Source organism: Sceloporus occidentalis, unplaced genomic scaffold, assembly GCF_023333645.1.
Source record: "Sceloporus occidentalis isolate IW3139 unplaced genomic scaffold, rSceOcc1.0.p SCAF_2, whole genome shotgun sequence".
NCBI lineage: Eukaryota > Metazoa > Chordata > Lepidosauria > Squamata > Phrynosomatidae > Sceloporus > Sceloporus occidentalis.
This window is the reverse complement of record NW_028316982.1, coordinates 54,982,992-54,998,233: the sequence shown is the minus strand read 5'-3', so window position 1 is coordinate 54,998,233 and position 15,242 is coordinate 54,982,992. Positions and strand designations below refer to the sequence as shown.

The 15,242-nt window shown below is 41.7% G+C and overlaps 1 protein-coding gene across 4 annotated transcripts in view; it reads right to left on the bottom strand.

Moving 5' to 3' along the window:
* ARMC8 (armadillo repeat containing 8) overlaps nt 1-13,372 on the bottom strand; it is an 88,671-nt gene extending 75,299 nt beyond the window's left edge. For 2 of the 4 annotated variants that reach the window (XM_089509455.1, XM_089509456.1), the window contains exons 1-2: nt 13,034-13,371; nt 5,326-5,402 (exon numbers count right to left, since the gene is read on the bottom strand). In XM_089509455.1, the coding sequence (XP_089365581.1) occupies nt 5,326-5,402; nt 13,034-13,078 (122 nt within the window). In that variant the 5' untranslated portion in view covers nt 13,079-13,371. Of the gene's footprint in view, nt 1-1,706; nt 1,824-5,325; nt 5,404-13,033 lie in introns of those variants that run through there. The other 2 variants (XM_089509457.1, XM_089509458.1) reach the window with 2 other exon arrangements.
* Nucleotides 13,373-15,242: the final 1,870 nt, after the last annotated feature.

The window sequence follows — 15,242 nt, the reverse complement described above, 5'->3', positions numbered from 1 at the left end:
CTCTAGTTTCAGGCTAGATATAAAAGAAACCTTTCCTCAAGACTCAATATAAATGTAGAAAATGGGAGTGGCCAATTTCATTTTATTTTAGATAACACTCAGATGCAGCAAGAATTTCCCTTATTGTTTCTGAATGTCACCAGAACCTGGAGTGACATGACAAGACTCTGAATGTCACTGGAACCTGGAGTGACATGACAGACTCTGTATGTATATGCCTTCAAGACAGCAGTCATGATGACCTCATGAATTGCATCCCCCACACGTTTTACAATACTGAGGGGAGAAGCAGAGTGCTTGGCAGCTACAAATTAAAGCTATGTAGAAAAGAAAAAGTATGTATATAATGCATACTAGATACAGGAAGCTGCTGCTTCATAATACAGTCGCCCCTCCTTTTTTGTGGAGGATCTGTTCTGGAATCCCTCGCAAAAACGGAGTTGTACTTATATTCAAACCCCATCGGCTTGAACATAGGTGCTAGGGCACTCGTCCCATTCATTTCCCTCTGTTCCTCCCTCATGCATAGGCGAGGGACATGAGTCCAAAGACTGCGAGAATGGAGGGAGGACTATATGTGATGAACAAAAATCAGCAATTCTTGCATCCAGAGTGCAGGATGCAGAATTACAAACATTTTTTTCCAATATAATTCGATCCCTTCAGTCCTCTTCCAATTTTCCCCCAATCTAATTTAAATGTAGTTGGACAACTTCATCTTCAGCAAAATCAGCTGTGAACATTCCCCTCAAAGAATATGCTGAATCTGACATGACATTATCAAACTAAGTGGTCCTAGTTATATAGTTATGCCCTCCCATCTATAAAAAACAACAACATGGATACAACTTCTGAGTTGCATCCAAGAGTTTTCAAACATGAACTGAATGCACATATATGAAAACCCTAGAGCAAAGGATTCTAAAGCACAAGTTTAATTACAGTTAAATGTTTCTTTCTGGAACAAAGTATCCAAACAAAGGGGAACAATGTCAAAGTCAGACATACGTATAAATGATAGCCATAAGCACAAAGCTATTCTAATTAAGTTCAAAAGGTAAACAGTTTGTAATAAAAACAACATTGTAACGAAAAAAGATAAACTCCAATTTTAACTGCTAAAAAAATAAACATGTTAGATATGTTTTATTGCTTTGCCACACTATTCCTAACTAAATATACACAAATGCAACTAAAATAATGCCCAAATAATCACTTAGAAGTGACTGACATTCCAAAGCTAAAACCAAAATAGGTAATCATCCCTATTATTGCACATGAATGTTTTCTTCTACTACAGCTTACACTGAAAGCCGCACAAAGAACAATGGTGCGCACACTGTGCACAAGCCCCATTATTTTCAATGGGACTCAAGCATATGCACAATTTGCCTTACACGGAGGATCCAGAACAGAGCCCCGCGTGAGGCAAGTGCACACTGTACTTCAGTTTCTTCGGCAAATTAATTCCAAATTGCTACCTGCATATGAAAATTCCAATACTAAGCACAAGTATTTATTTAAAAGTACATTAATCCATTCATTCATATACACACACACACACACCTCACTCTAATACCACAAAACCAGAAAAGAGGAATATAGAAAACTCTTAGGATTTCCTCCTTAAATTACATCTGGAAGTAGTCTAAAAGTTCTTAAGAAAATCAAATGCAGTAAATTCAAAGAGAAAGATATATGCAGGCCTTAATAGAAGAGGTGAAATCATGCAGTCCTCCAGATCTTGTTAGACTGCTAATCCTAGCTGTCTAAATCAGCATAGCGAATGGTGAGGAGTGTTGGGCACTTCATTTAAACAACACCTGGAAGAATGCAAAAATTCCACCTTAATAGTTACTGCATTTCCAGTAAAATTAGAGAAAAAGCTATATATTTAAAATATTCCTGGTTAGAAAAATAATGCATGGAAAAATAAGCTCTCTTTATCTACAGGGAGTCCTGACAGACTAGTAGGCATGTACAAGACTACAGTACATGGAAAAGGAAAAAATATGGGATCTCTTCTCCACAGTAAGAAATTCAATTTTACCAATCATCTCACCATATCTAGAAAACCAGTTTCTGCAACAGCACTTTTTTTTAGCAATACCTGCCACCTTTTTTTAAAGCACGCCTGCTGTTTACCTGAACTATGTATTTCCATATTTCTGCAGAAATTTAAATAACTCTTTCATACAAATCATATTTCAGTCCAAACAGCAGATTTTAAATCATACTGACAGTTCTACAGAGTGCTGGAGAGTTCATCATAAGCTTGATGAACATTACTCACTTGAAAGTTGTGTCTATTTTTTATTTAATTGTTTGTTTGTTGATTGCACTTATATCCTGTCTTTCTCCCAAAATGGGGATTTAGTATCCTTGGTCAGCCACATATACCACTAGCCTTCCTTATCCATAGCAAGCATCTTGGCAGGGATAGGATCACATCTCAAGTCAGAGAACAATAAAAACAGCAAACTGATTTGTCCTCTTCAATTACATTTCCTGCTTTAGAAAAAATCTTTAGATTCCATAATGTTCAACTATATGCTAATTATGTTCTATTAATTTATATCTGAGAAATTAATCAAAAATTAGATCTACCAAGTCACAATCAGCTTCATGAAGGCTATTATTCTAACTTGGCAATTTCTATCACAGACTGAATCCAATAAAGGCCCCAGTTTTGGAATATTTATTTCTGAGATAAGTGTGCATACTAACTGATTTGCAATCAAGAAGAACATTTATAGAGTTTGAAAATAATCCAAAAACTTTGACCATGCAACTCATAAGCACTGCAATTGTATCTAAGGCACTCATATTGCCTTAGAGTCAAATTTACGTTTGGATTTCAAACATTAGCTATACAAGATTACCAAGTAAGATTACTTTCTTCAAAACTAAGTGCCCAGATCTTTCCAGAAACAAAAGCTGAAGGCTGCTGTGCAAAGACATTTTTTTGACTGACATAGAAAAAAGAGCCCATATAATGGCAACCTGTGCCTGCAAATACTTTCAACCTCCCTACAGCAGATGCAAGATGGGTCTCAGCAAAAGTTACTCATAGCAAAAAGCCAATGTCTCTACCATGTCTGCAATATGCCAATGCCTCACTTGTACTACTTACTCTGAGAAATCAAATTTCCTATCCCCACTTATTTTTTAAAAATTAGGGTAATTTTTCAACTTGCTGACCTCATGTGGACATGACAATAAACCACATTTTAGTATTATAAGCACACACCTATGCCTTGGAGCAGGGAAGATCCACTCTTGACCACAAGAGGAAATTAAGGAAACATTTGTTCCCATTTCAGCCTAAGATCCATTTGCCCAGATTCCAATAATGTTACATACTACTAGACTGCTAACTAGAACATCACATTTATTTCCAGTTTTAGATTAACTGGACTGGCTATCAATACGCTTCTAATGTGAATTCATGGTGTTGGTAATGACATTTAAAGCCCTAAATGGATTGTGATCTCAATACTCGAATGAGCACTTCTCCATGTATACGCCCACCTCAGGTTTATAGTCAATTGGACGGGGCCTCTTCTGTGTCGCATCAGCCAAGGCCATATGCATTGGACAGTCTTCTCAGCACCCCAGTTATGGAACACTGTCCCCTTGCTGGCACCAATGTTCTTGTAATTCCAGTGCTGACTTGTTCACTAAAGCTTTGGGGGTCTAAATTGTTTTACACAACCCCTCATATGTAGTACAGGGTTTTAAACTGTTTTAAAGTATTTACACTGATTTTAATCTGTTTAACTTGTTAAGTTGTTTAGTATGTTTTGGCTTTTTAAAATAATTTTTATTATTTTGTTGTTGTGTGCCTTCAAAGTTGTTGTTATTGTGTGCCTTTCAAACTGATAGAGACCCTAAGGCGACCCTATAATGAAGTTTTCTTGGCAAGATTTGTTCAGAGTGGGGTTTGCTTTTGCATTCCAGTGGGTTTCCATGGCTGATTGAGGAGTCAAACACTGATCACCAGAATTGTAGTCCAGTGCTCAGACTACTCAATCACACTGGCTTACAAGGTTTTAAATTTGTTAGGTTGGTTTTACTGTACACCACCCTGAGATTTCTAAATAGAGAGTGGGTTATAAATACTGAAATAAAATAAATGAATGAATAAAATAATCTTCAGTATGGCTTTTCTAGAACAAGCCAGTTTCAAACTATAACTTATGAAGGTATCTTCTGTATGGTTATTTCAACAACCACTGTTAAGATTACAGTAAATTGGTTTTAGGGCTGAGAAAATGTACTTTACTGTGGTTAATACAAAATGAAATTGGATACTTCCAGTCTCTTCTTTATGATCTGAGGCCCTGTACAGACCAGTACTTTGTGCCGGCCTGTGGGCAGAGTCAGGGTGTAGTGTCCTAACGTTAGACGCCCTAACTCCGCCCCAGGGCATTATGACGCTGCTCCAGATGGCGCATGGCGTCATGGTACAACTCCAGCACTGCATCCATATGATGCATTACAAAAGGAGTGCCATACAGCTGCGCTGCCGCGGCTATCACACTCTTTGGGGAGCGCCAAAAGCCACTTTTTGCATCTCCTTTTGCACCCTCCAGAGGCCAGATCGGGGTTGCAGCATGAGGTTGTTGCAGCCCCAATCCAGTCAGGAAAGGGGCGACTGCATGCCACCTCTTAAAGGCGGCCTGTATAGCCCCTCAGACTCATTTGTGTAACTTCAAGGCAGTCTGTATAGCTCCTCAAACTCATTTGTGTAATTTTAAATTATGATTTAACACTACACTTAGAAACAAAACCAATTTGATACATTATCCATAGTTCATGTTGAGAAGTTAATTTTTTTTAGTTTACAAGTTTACAAGTTAAATAAACTTGCATTTATACTTCATTATTGCCTTGTTATTTGTAAATACATTCAGTGACCATAATTAAAATGTCATTAAAATCAATTTTAAAAAATTAGTTTAAAAATATGGGTGTTTACCATGTAGGGATTAACATCTCAGCTGCAGTGAGTATCATCATGAGTTAACAAGATTTTTAGCTGGCTTAAATGGTAAAACAGTAGACATAATTTAGGAAATAACTCAAGAGACATTTAAGGTATCAAAAGAAGAAAATTAGGTATGAAAAGGGACTGCTATTTAACATTATATACTAGAATATAATGTATCACGCATTACAGATAGTAAATCCCACGTCTGGGTTATTCATCTGAAAATAACATATGATGTGCACATCCACACATCCACTGCAAAAAGCAACCTATCAAAAACATTTACCCAGAGAACCCAAGGGCAACATAGGAAAAATATTTATATTACTTACATGACACCCTGCAGGACTTTCTGGGGATCAGGATCAAATAATCTGTCAACATAGTGGCGACTACTAGCTGTGACTTCCTGTAAACAAAGACATTACAATCTGTCAATCTAACATTTTAAAAAAATTAAATACTCAAGAATGTAAAAACTCATAATGCAGTGACATACTGATTTAATACCTGTATGTATGGTCTTAAACACTTTAGCTTAACTAACAAAGGGCCAAAACAGATGGCCCTAAAGGGGCAGCATCACACTGCCCCTTTCTGCGCCAGATTGGGGCTGCGGTAACAGCACACCGTGGCCCCAATCTGGCATTTTTCTAGCCCCCCAAGAAGTGGCAAAATGCCACTCCTTTGGGGGGTGGAAAGAAGCTGCTCTTGCCATGGTGGCGGCGGCTCTTCTTTGTTTCTTCAATGTAGTGTGTATAAACACTGTGTCGTAAAAACATTGTGATGCCACCCATCATCTGGTCGGGTGGGTAGCATGATGCCACTTTGGGGGAGGGGTTGGGGCAGGCTGCATACGGTCGCCACAACCCCATTCTACCCCAATGCCAGCATTTCTTGCCGATCTGTACAGCCCCAAAGTTTCTCTAAACATTACATTTCATACTGGACTAAGTTACCATGTACAAGTCAGCTGCACAGTGCTCCTGCACCTGACTTCAGGTGATCCCCCTCCCAATCTTGCCCTCTATGAAACAGCCCATAAAGCTGAGTAAATCCCTCAATCCTAGAGAAAGATGGTTATGGGGGTACACAGTGACACAAAAGGGGGAAAGGAAAGGTGATGTATACAAGCTGTCTTTTATTCACACATCCAGTGAATACAACCTTTCACTGTAGACTGAGCTCAAAATGTGTTGCAAAAAAGTGATATTCCTACCAAAGAAATAGCAAAAGCATGCCATAGCAATGTGAAGTTAAAGGCTTTCATGGCCGTACATCTATAGTTTTTTGTGGGTTTTTCGGGCTATGTGGCCATGTTCTAGAAGAGTTCTCTGAAGATGCCAGCCACAGATGCTGGCAAAACATCAAAAAGAAACTCTTCTAGAACATGGCCACATAGCCTGAAAAACCCACTGCCATAGCAGTGTGCAAAAACAGAGTTCAAAAGCAATGACCCAAAACTACTCATGCACTTTCAATTAAATACAGGCCCTGTCACTTGTTTCAGAAGCGTGTTGAATCAAAATATGAAGAGAGGCGATAGCCCTGCTCCCTCCTGGTTTATCTCCATTGCTCTCTTCTTATAAGAACAAGAGGCTCTCCATGCAATTGGGAATTGCCCAGTTCACACTCATTACTCTCTATATGAGGAGTGTAAAAACTGGGTATTACGAGTACTGTACATAGCTAGTGCATTCCCCTCTTCTCATGTTGATTCAAAATGCTTCCAAAATGAGTTCCTTTCACTTTGATTTATGTACAAGAGGTTATAGGCATAGCAATATAAATATGCCAGATCAATAAAGGCCTACAACTCCCAACTGTTTAACGACAGCACAATAAAACTACCCCCACCTCAAATTACACTGCTGCAATGAAGAAACCTTGGGAAAACAGAAGCTTGGTTGGATATCCCACCGCATTGCTCCCCTTCCCCGGAGCCATTTTCGCCCTTATATTCCATCCAAAATCTCAATTCTTCCCGTGTGGAGGTAATTTTCCATCTTCTTTTCTCAATATTTTCTCAATTAATTCTTTCCAAATTCCATCAAAGTCACTTTTTCCCTATAATCCCTTTTTTACTTTCAATCTGCATGTCAATTTATCATTAATCACTAATTTCCATGTCTCTTTATACCACTCCTCCAATTGTACAGTTATTTTGTTTCCAACATCTTGCTATGATTAATCTTGCTGCTGTAAGCAAGTTTGTTATCAAATGTCATTCTTCACTATAAAATCAGATCCATATTCATTCAGGCAGCAGTCCTATGCAACCTATCCAGAGGTACTTCCCAAAACAGGAAGACTGAGTAAACACCCATAAAGGTAAATGTAAAGGTTTCCCCTTGATGTGAATGTCTAGTTTTAACCATTATTAAGCTGAAGAGTCACATTGTCCGAAGATGACTACAGTGGTTATGTGGCTAGCATGAGTGCAAGGGATGTTGCCTTCCTACCAAAGTGGTACCTATTTATCTACTTTCATTTGCATGCTTTCAAATTGCTAGGTTGGCAGAAGATGGGAATAGCAATGGGAGCTCACCCCATGATGCGACACTTGGGCCTCAAATTGCCAACCTTCACAATCATCAGAACTGGCATCTTAAGCAATAAGCCACCACATCCCTTTATGCATAACACTGCACTATTAGGCAGATAAGATCAGTTCTGCTCCGGCTATTTGCTTTCAAGGAATTCATGCTGGTTTCTGCAGATGAACAGAAGATTCTAGGTAATTTCCAGAGGGTGAATTCTATTTGCCTAGGATACTGGCTAACTACAATGGACACATGGGATACGTCAGCTACACTGTATGAATGGAGAGCATCATCTGTCATCCAGCTCCTTCAGAGAGCTGCATGCTTCAAGGGATCAACAGCACTGACAAGCTGTTTGGCAGGAAATTTGTCCATTTATCAGGCACACCTATGATCTTCTCATAGGTGAGCCTGATAAATGTCTGAAGATTTTCCTTGAAGAAAATAGCACTGTTGCTTGCATACAGATCATACCCTGACTTCATTCAAGACTGCTTCATAGTTCAATATGAACAGCTGGACAGAAATCCCAATTATTTTCTTCAAAGGGCTAAAACTGTTCACCAAAGAATTAATGATTTAAAATAAATCAGCATTTTTCCTCTCACAGTAAAGTGATACATACGCACACATTTAAAATACAAGCATTCTGAACACTGAAGGTCAACAGACCTAACATTTCCTTAACAGAGCTATCATATGGTGCTGTTTTCTAGTGATCTCATGCAGTATTCTCCAATCATGTTGCTTACATGAGCCCATTCATTACTAGGAATGGTCTTTTCTTGAAGAATACATCATGTACTGTTTATAATTCAAACTAAACCTTTCTTTCTCTCTCTGCAACCAACATCTATCTGTAGCAGTATTTATATGAAACCATGCATGCTATTGTTTAGCAACTTGTTGGGGCTTCCACTTGATTGTTCAAGATAGCAAATTCAAAATTATTGTTCAAGATTATTGGAACAGAAGCAAAAGGCAAAAGCCAAGATTGACAGCTCTGGCAAAAATACTAATAGGTAAGACAGAAAGTAGCAAGAGAAATAGTTTGAAGCAACAAGATCTTAGAGACTAATACCACACAGTATCTTTTTGCAGGATGAGATAAATGTGTGATGCTCTTATGTCAAGGTTTTACCAGACAGGTAAGCCAAACACTATATTAAAAGCTTAACACAAGATTGCTCAATTTGGTCACCCCAGTTTTTCAGGCAATACATGGATTTACATGTCAAAACAACCAACCACAAGTTGTGATTATACACATTTTGTAATACTATAAATCTTTTTTTGCCAACTGCTATAAATGTTTTTGCAAAGATATGACTTGAGAGAATTTAGAAATTGGTTTTTCAAGGATCTGATTAAGAGAGCAATGACCAACCAAACTGAACAATGTTTCATATTTCCATTTTTAAAAATCCATCTCTAGATGCTTTCAAGCAGTATATCTAGAAATATTTCTAACCTTTTTGAAAAGTGAGAAATACATAGGACTTGGTTTTGCACCCCAGCTTGACTCAAGAATGAGACAAACATTACAATTAAGTCCACATAAATATATAACAAGCCAAAACAAAACAGCAGTGTGAAGCTGAAAACACATAAGTATTACCAAAAATATTATCAAATGACTGTACTAACTCAAGGGTTAAACAGACAGCCTATTGATCTTACAGTGCCCAACTAAGAGTTGGTCACTATAAAGTCTCTATTTCATATGAATCTTAACCACATTTCCTATGGGTTCAGGCCAATAGTGTTCAACATGTGAGTGAACATATGAAGGAATAACTCATGGGGACAGGGTGATCTGGACTTGCAAGGGATACAGGACAAAGATTTCTGAAGTGTATTAGCAGTCAGTAAGTTAAAGGACAAACCCTCTCAAATGGTACAGACTTATCTAAAGCTAGGAGAAGGAGATCATTTTACAATGTAGAGACGAAATCCCAGTTGACTGTTACTGAAAATACATTTCCTAAGCAACTTAATGTGCGGCAAGTGAAATGGCCAAATTTGCAGCTGATGCCAAAAAGACTAAAGAGCCTTCCTTATATGTGCCTCTATGAGCCTAGCAATATAGCAGGATGAGATGTTACATCCATGTACACAAGGAACAGATCAACTAAGGCCTGTTATAGACTGCCAAAATAAAGCTGCTTCGGGTCTCTTTGGAGGTATGCTATTTAAATGATGCATGGGTCCTAAGAGTCCGGAAGCTGCACCAAAAGCTGCACTCCAGTGCTTAGGAATGGAGTGTGGCTTTGGCGCGACCTCCAGACTCTTAGGACCCATGCATCATTTAAATAGCATACCTCCAAAGAGACCCAAAGCAGCTTTATTTTGGCAGTCTGTAACAGGCCTAAGGCTACATTATAAAAACTTCCTACAATGTAATCCATACTTTCCTGTGAAATCAATGAACAAACATGCATAGATAGGAGAGCAATATTAGGATCTTACTAGAAAGACAGAGGTACAGGAGTCTTGCCTTCCTTTGCTTGGACTAGGAGGGGGAATTGCAGCACCTCTACACCCACAAATGTTTGATTCCTATGGACATTCTCACACACAGACTCCTACCTAGTTCTGTCCCTGGGCTTTTCACTCCACCTGAGGAAGTAGACTCAAGTCTATGAAAAAGCTCCCTCTACCAACTTCTCTCTTTTAGTGAGTCTCAAAGGTGCTGCAAGATTCTGTTGCATAATAATAATTTATTGTTATTGTCAAAGATAAAAAAAGTAAGTACAGTCCTCCCTTTTTTTACATGGGGGATCCGTTCCGGACCACCACCACCACCCCCCGCGTAAAAAAAAGTGTATGCTTGAGCACCATTGAAAGTAATGTGGCTTGTGCATGCAGCGGCAGCGCAGCGGCACACGCCCCATTCAGATGAATGGGAGGCACTGTCCCTTGCGCCCCACGCGCTCCCTCACGTGAAGTGCATCCGCGTATAACGTGGGCGCACTGTATGTTACAAAATTTGCTTTTGCTTTTTATAAGGGGGGGGGGGGGAGAGAAATAATGAAATTCTGCCTAAGAATGCATACAAAGCTAGGAGCTGTGCTGGGGGAGGGAATGCAAACAGAAAAATCACCTTCCCTCAGAGATCATTGAGATGAGGGCTACAGTGCTGCCATCATGCCCTGTGACACCTGAGCGCAGCTAAGGCTGCATCTGCACTGCTGAAATAATCCTGTCTGATGCCACTTTAACTGCCATGGCACAATGCTTTGGAAGTCTGGGAATCGTAGGTGACTGTGGCACCAGAGCTCTTTTGATAGGGAAGGCAGATAAATCCCATCAACTTTCCTAGGATACTTCCACTTTTCTTTTCTTGTCCTTCACTTCCCATGTCCACATGCCTATTCCTAGCTAACAAAACTCAATTCCTTCTTTTTAAGATCCCGTAGTCTGACCCCTGCCCCACACAATATTATAATATGTACTTAAAAGCCTGTTGTTCTGCCCTGTTGTCCCTCGTTTGACACTGCTGGGAACCTGATGGGAGCCACGGCAGTTAAAGCGGAGTCAGCACAGGTAATTTCTGCAGTGTGGACACAGACTTGGACACAGAGTGTGGTCCAAAACACTCTGCAGAAATAATCCAGTTTGACATCGCTTTAACTCCCCTGGCTCAAATGCTATGGAATTCGGGGAATTGCAGTTTTGTGAGACATTTAGCCTTCTCTGTCAGACAGACAATAAAGTACAATTCCTAGGCTTCCCTAGCACTGAGCCAGGGCAGTTAAAACAGTCTCAAACTGGATTATTTCTGCAGTGTGGTTTGGACCTGTGCTTCTCAAAGGGGAAGGGGCCGGTGGGGGGGAGAGGGGTCTAAGAGCATCTTAAAGAGTCCTTGTGGTGCAGTGGTTAAATGTGCGTACAGCAGCCACTCACTCGCAAAACCACAAGGTTGCAAGGTCAATACCAGCCAGGGCCTCAGTGTTGAGTCAGGCTTGCATCCTTCTGAGGTCACTAAAATGAGTACCCAGCTTGTTGGTGGCAATTGGCTTACAATGTGAAGTTGAAGGCTTTCATGTCTGGCATCCATAGTTTTTTGTGGGTTTTTTGGGCTATGTGGTCATGTTCCAGAAGAGTTCATTCCTGACATTGCACCTGCATCTGTGGCTGGCATCTTCAGAGAATGCTGGCATGGATGAGAATGGGTATATATACTGCATGACCCTGGGTAGGGAGGAATTATTTCCATGTTAATTTCCTGTGTGTCTTGCCATCAACACTAGAACAATACAGAGATTAGCATGGAAATCACTCCTCCCTACCCTGGGTCACACAGTATACACTTGTCCCTCCTTATGCGCTAGGGCTAGGGGCACAAGACCCCTGTGAATATGGGAAAACTGCAAACAACAAAAACACTGTTTTTACCTGAGAGGACAGGACACCTCTCTAGAAATCTCTAGGTCCTCCAGTGCAACTCTGCAGTCAACGTCCAACAGACACTGACCATGGACCTGCATTGGAGCAGCTACAAAGGCCTAGTAGAGTATTCTCTCTAGGAATCTCTAGGTCCTTCAGTGCAACTTTTAGTTAACACTGACCACAGAGTTGCACTGGAGGACCCAGAGATTCCTAGAGAGAACATATTAATAAAACCTGTGACTAATCAAAGCCGCAAATATCAAATAGAGCTCTTCTCCACATCAAGGCTCTGCCAATGTTGTTCCTGACGCATGATGTTCTTGAAAACTGTTCTTTGCAAAGGAGAAAGGAGAGACTGTTGAAATAACGTCACATGTAGCTGTGTGATAACCATTTCCATTCAAGTATAAAACTATTTGCCTTAAAGGCAGAATTGTTGATGAAGTTTACACTGCTAAAGGCCAACTGATATTGGAGTTCATGAGGCATGCATGGCATGCCAGCTCTGAACTGACTTGACGTATCTAAGCAGCTGGATTCCTCCCGCGACACACATGAAAATGAAACTATGTCCTTGGTTGTGTGTGTATACAGGGCAGGTCTCCCTCATCATTGTTCTGAATCCTCAGACCCCAAAGACCCCAAAGACCCCTGGCTGGTGGAGAGAGTGGCACTCTTGGTTTCTGGTGAGCAACATGTAAACCACTTCCTCTCAACCAGGGGCCACACAGTGTATCTCTCTCTCTCTATCTCTACCCACTCTCTTCCAGGCCAGCATTCTCTGAAGCTGCCAGCCACAGATGCTGGCGAAACGTCAGGAAGAAACTCTTCTAGAACATGGCCAGAGAGCCCTACAAAAAACCCCTGCAGCAAGAGTTTAAGGGCACTGATGAGGGGCATAGATGGAGAAGGTGGACTTGCTGTGCTCAGGACTCCAAAGCTGAAGGGGAGAGGGCACTGCGGGGGAGGAACATACTATTATGATGATTATTATCATGATCTGTATTTATGACGAAGGGGACCCTGGGCCTGCCTTCCTTCCCCCTCAGGGCCAAGGCAGGCGACCCCCGAGTCCTTTCCCTGGCCTTGCCTTCCCTCCACTCACCGACAGGACACTCATGCGGAGCGGCGCCTCCAGCACGCACGCCATCTTGGCCCGCCCCACCGCTCAACCCCGCGACAGAACCGGGGCCTCCGCAGGAACCGCCGCCAAGCGCAACCGCATCGCCGGCAAACAGCCGCGGAGGGGGAAGGGAAGGGAAGGCAAGCCCCGAGTAACCTCCTCCTCCTCCTCCTCCTCCGTTTCGAATCAGCCAACGAAGAAACGCACGCTGCTTCTCCGTTCGGATGTAACTGCGCATGCGCCCCCTGTTGTGGGGGGGAGGGGAGAAAGAGAAAGACAGACAGAGAAGGGGAGGGAGGGATTATTGCCGGAAGTCGGTGGATTTACTCCCCACCTGTTGAAGGGAGGGGGAGAGGTGGGGAGTGACGCACTCACGCACGCGCGCGCTCTACTTTTAGCTAACGGTATTAACCGCCTCCTCTCCGCCCCATCGCCGCGCATGCGCGGAGGCTAAGCCACTTGTCCCAATCAGTCAGTCCTTTGGGAGTGAAGAAATTAAGTCCTGGTCCTCGCGCGCCCCCTGCTGGGCAGACGGGAATAGGCTGGTGTCAAAGAAGGAGGGGCGCGCCATGTTTTGTAATACATTTTACACTGTAGAGATAAGAGTCATAGAATCACAGACTTGGAAGGCAGCGCAAGCGCCCTGATCCAGTCCAGCCCCCTTCTGCCATGCAGGAACTCTCAGTCAAAGCACCCCATTGACAGATGGCCTGTATTGCTATGTATTTTATATGTATTATCCTACTAGAGATGCCCCCTCCCCACCCCACTCCCTTTGTATCGTGTCTTTTTAGATTGTAAGCCTGAGGGCAGGGAACCGTCCAATTAAAAAGACTGTATGTACAGTGCTGTGTAAACTTACAGCGCTTTATAAATAAAGGTTAATAATAATAAATAATAATCCAGCCTCTGCTTAAAGACCTCCAAGGAAAGGAGACTCCACCACTTTCTGAGGGAGTGTGTTCCACTGTCGAACAGCCTTTACTGTCTCCTGATGTTGAGGTGGAATCTTTTTTCCTGGAGCTGCATTCATTGTTCCGGGTTCTGTTCTCTGGAGCAGCAGAAAACAATCTTGCTCCCTCCTCAATATGGCATCCCTTCAGATATTTAAACAGGGCTATCATATCACCTCTTAACCTTCTCCTCTCCAGGCTAAACATCCCCAGCTCCCTAAGTCTTTCCTCATAGGACATGGTTTCCAGACCTTTCACCATTTTAGACGCCCTCCTTTGGACACACTCTAGTTTCTCCACATCCTTTTAAAATTGTGGTGCCCAGAACTGGACACAATATTCCAGGTGGGGCCTGACCAAGGCAGAATAGAGTGACACTATTACTTCCCTTGATCTAGACACTATACTTCTATTGATGCAGCCTAGAATCACATTGGCCTTGTTAGCTGCCACATCACACTGTTGACTCATGTTTAACTTGTGGTCTACTTGGACTCCTAGATCCCTCTCACATGTAGCCTCCTTAAGCCAGGTGTCGCCCATCCTATATCTATGCATTTAATTTTTTCTACCTAAGTGCAGTATTATCTCACATTTCTCCCTGTTGAAGTAAAGCAGTTTGGCACCACTTTAAGCGCTCTACTGCCCATCCTAAATGGAATCCTGGAATTTGTAGCTTGTCACAAGGTCTGTAGCCTTCTCTGCCAAAGAGTGCTGGTGCCTCACAAAACCACTAATTCTAAGAGTCTGCAGGATGGAGCAGGAATAATCCAGTTTGACACCACTTTAACTGACTTGGCTCAATGCTATGGGATTATAAGAACTGTAGATTTGTGAGGCATTGAGCCTCCTCTGTCAGAGATAGTTCTGGTGCCACAGCAAATGACAATTCCCAGAATTCCATAGCACTGAACCATGGCAGTCAAAAGCGGTGTCAAACTGGATTATTTCTGCAGTGTGGATACAGCCATGGCAGTTAAAGTGGTGCCAACTTGCATTATTTCTACGGTGTAGATGTGCCCTAAATCTGTGCATGCTAAAGCGTGTTATGTTCTCTGGGTTTATATTTATATGGATGAGGAGCATTTTGTTAATTGCTAACAAGCTGGTTTCGATTTAAGGACAAGTCTCTGGGAGACCTCCAAGTCACTCTATCATCAGCAGCACCTTGTGTAGGTCCTGAAAATTTAGGACTGTGCCTTCCTTGATTGAGTCTATACACCTGGTCTGCTTCTTTT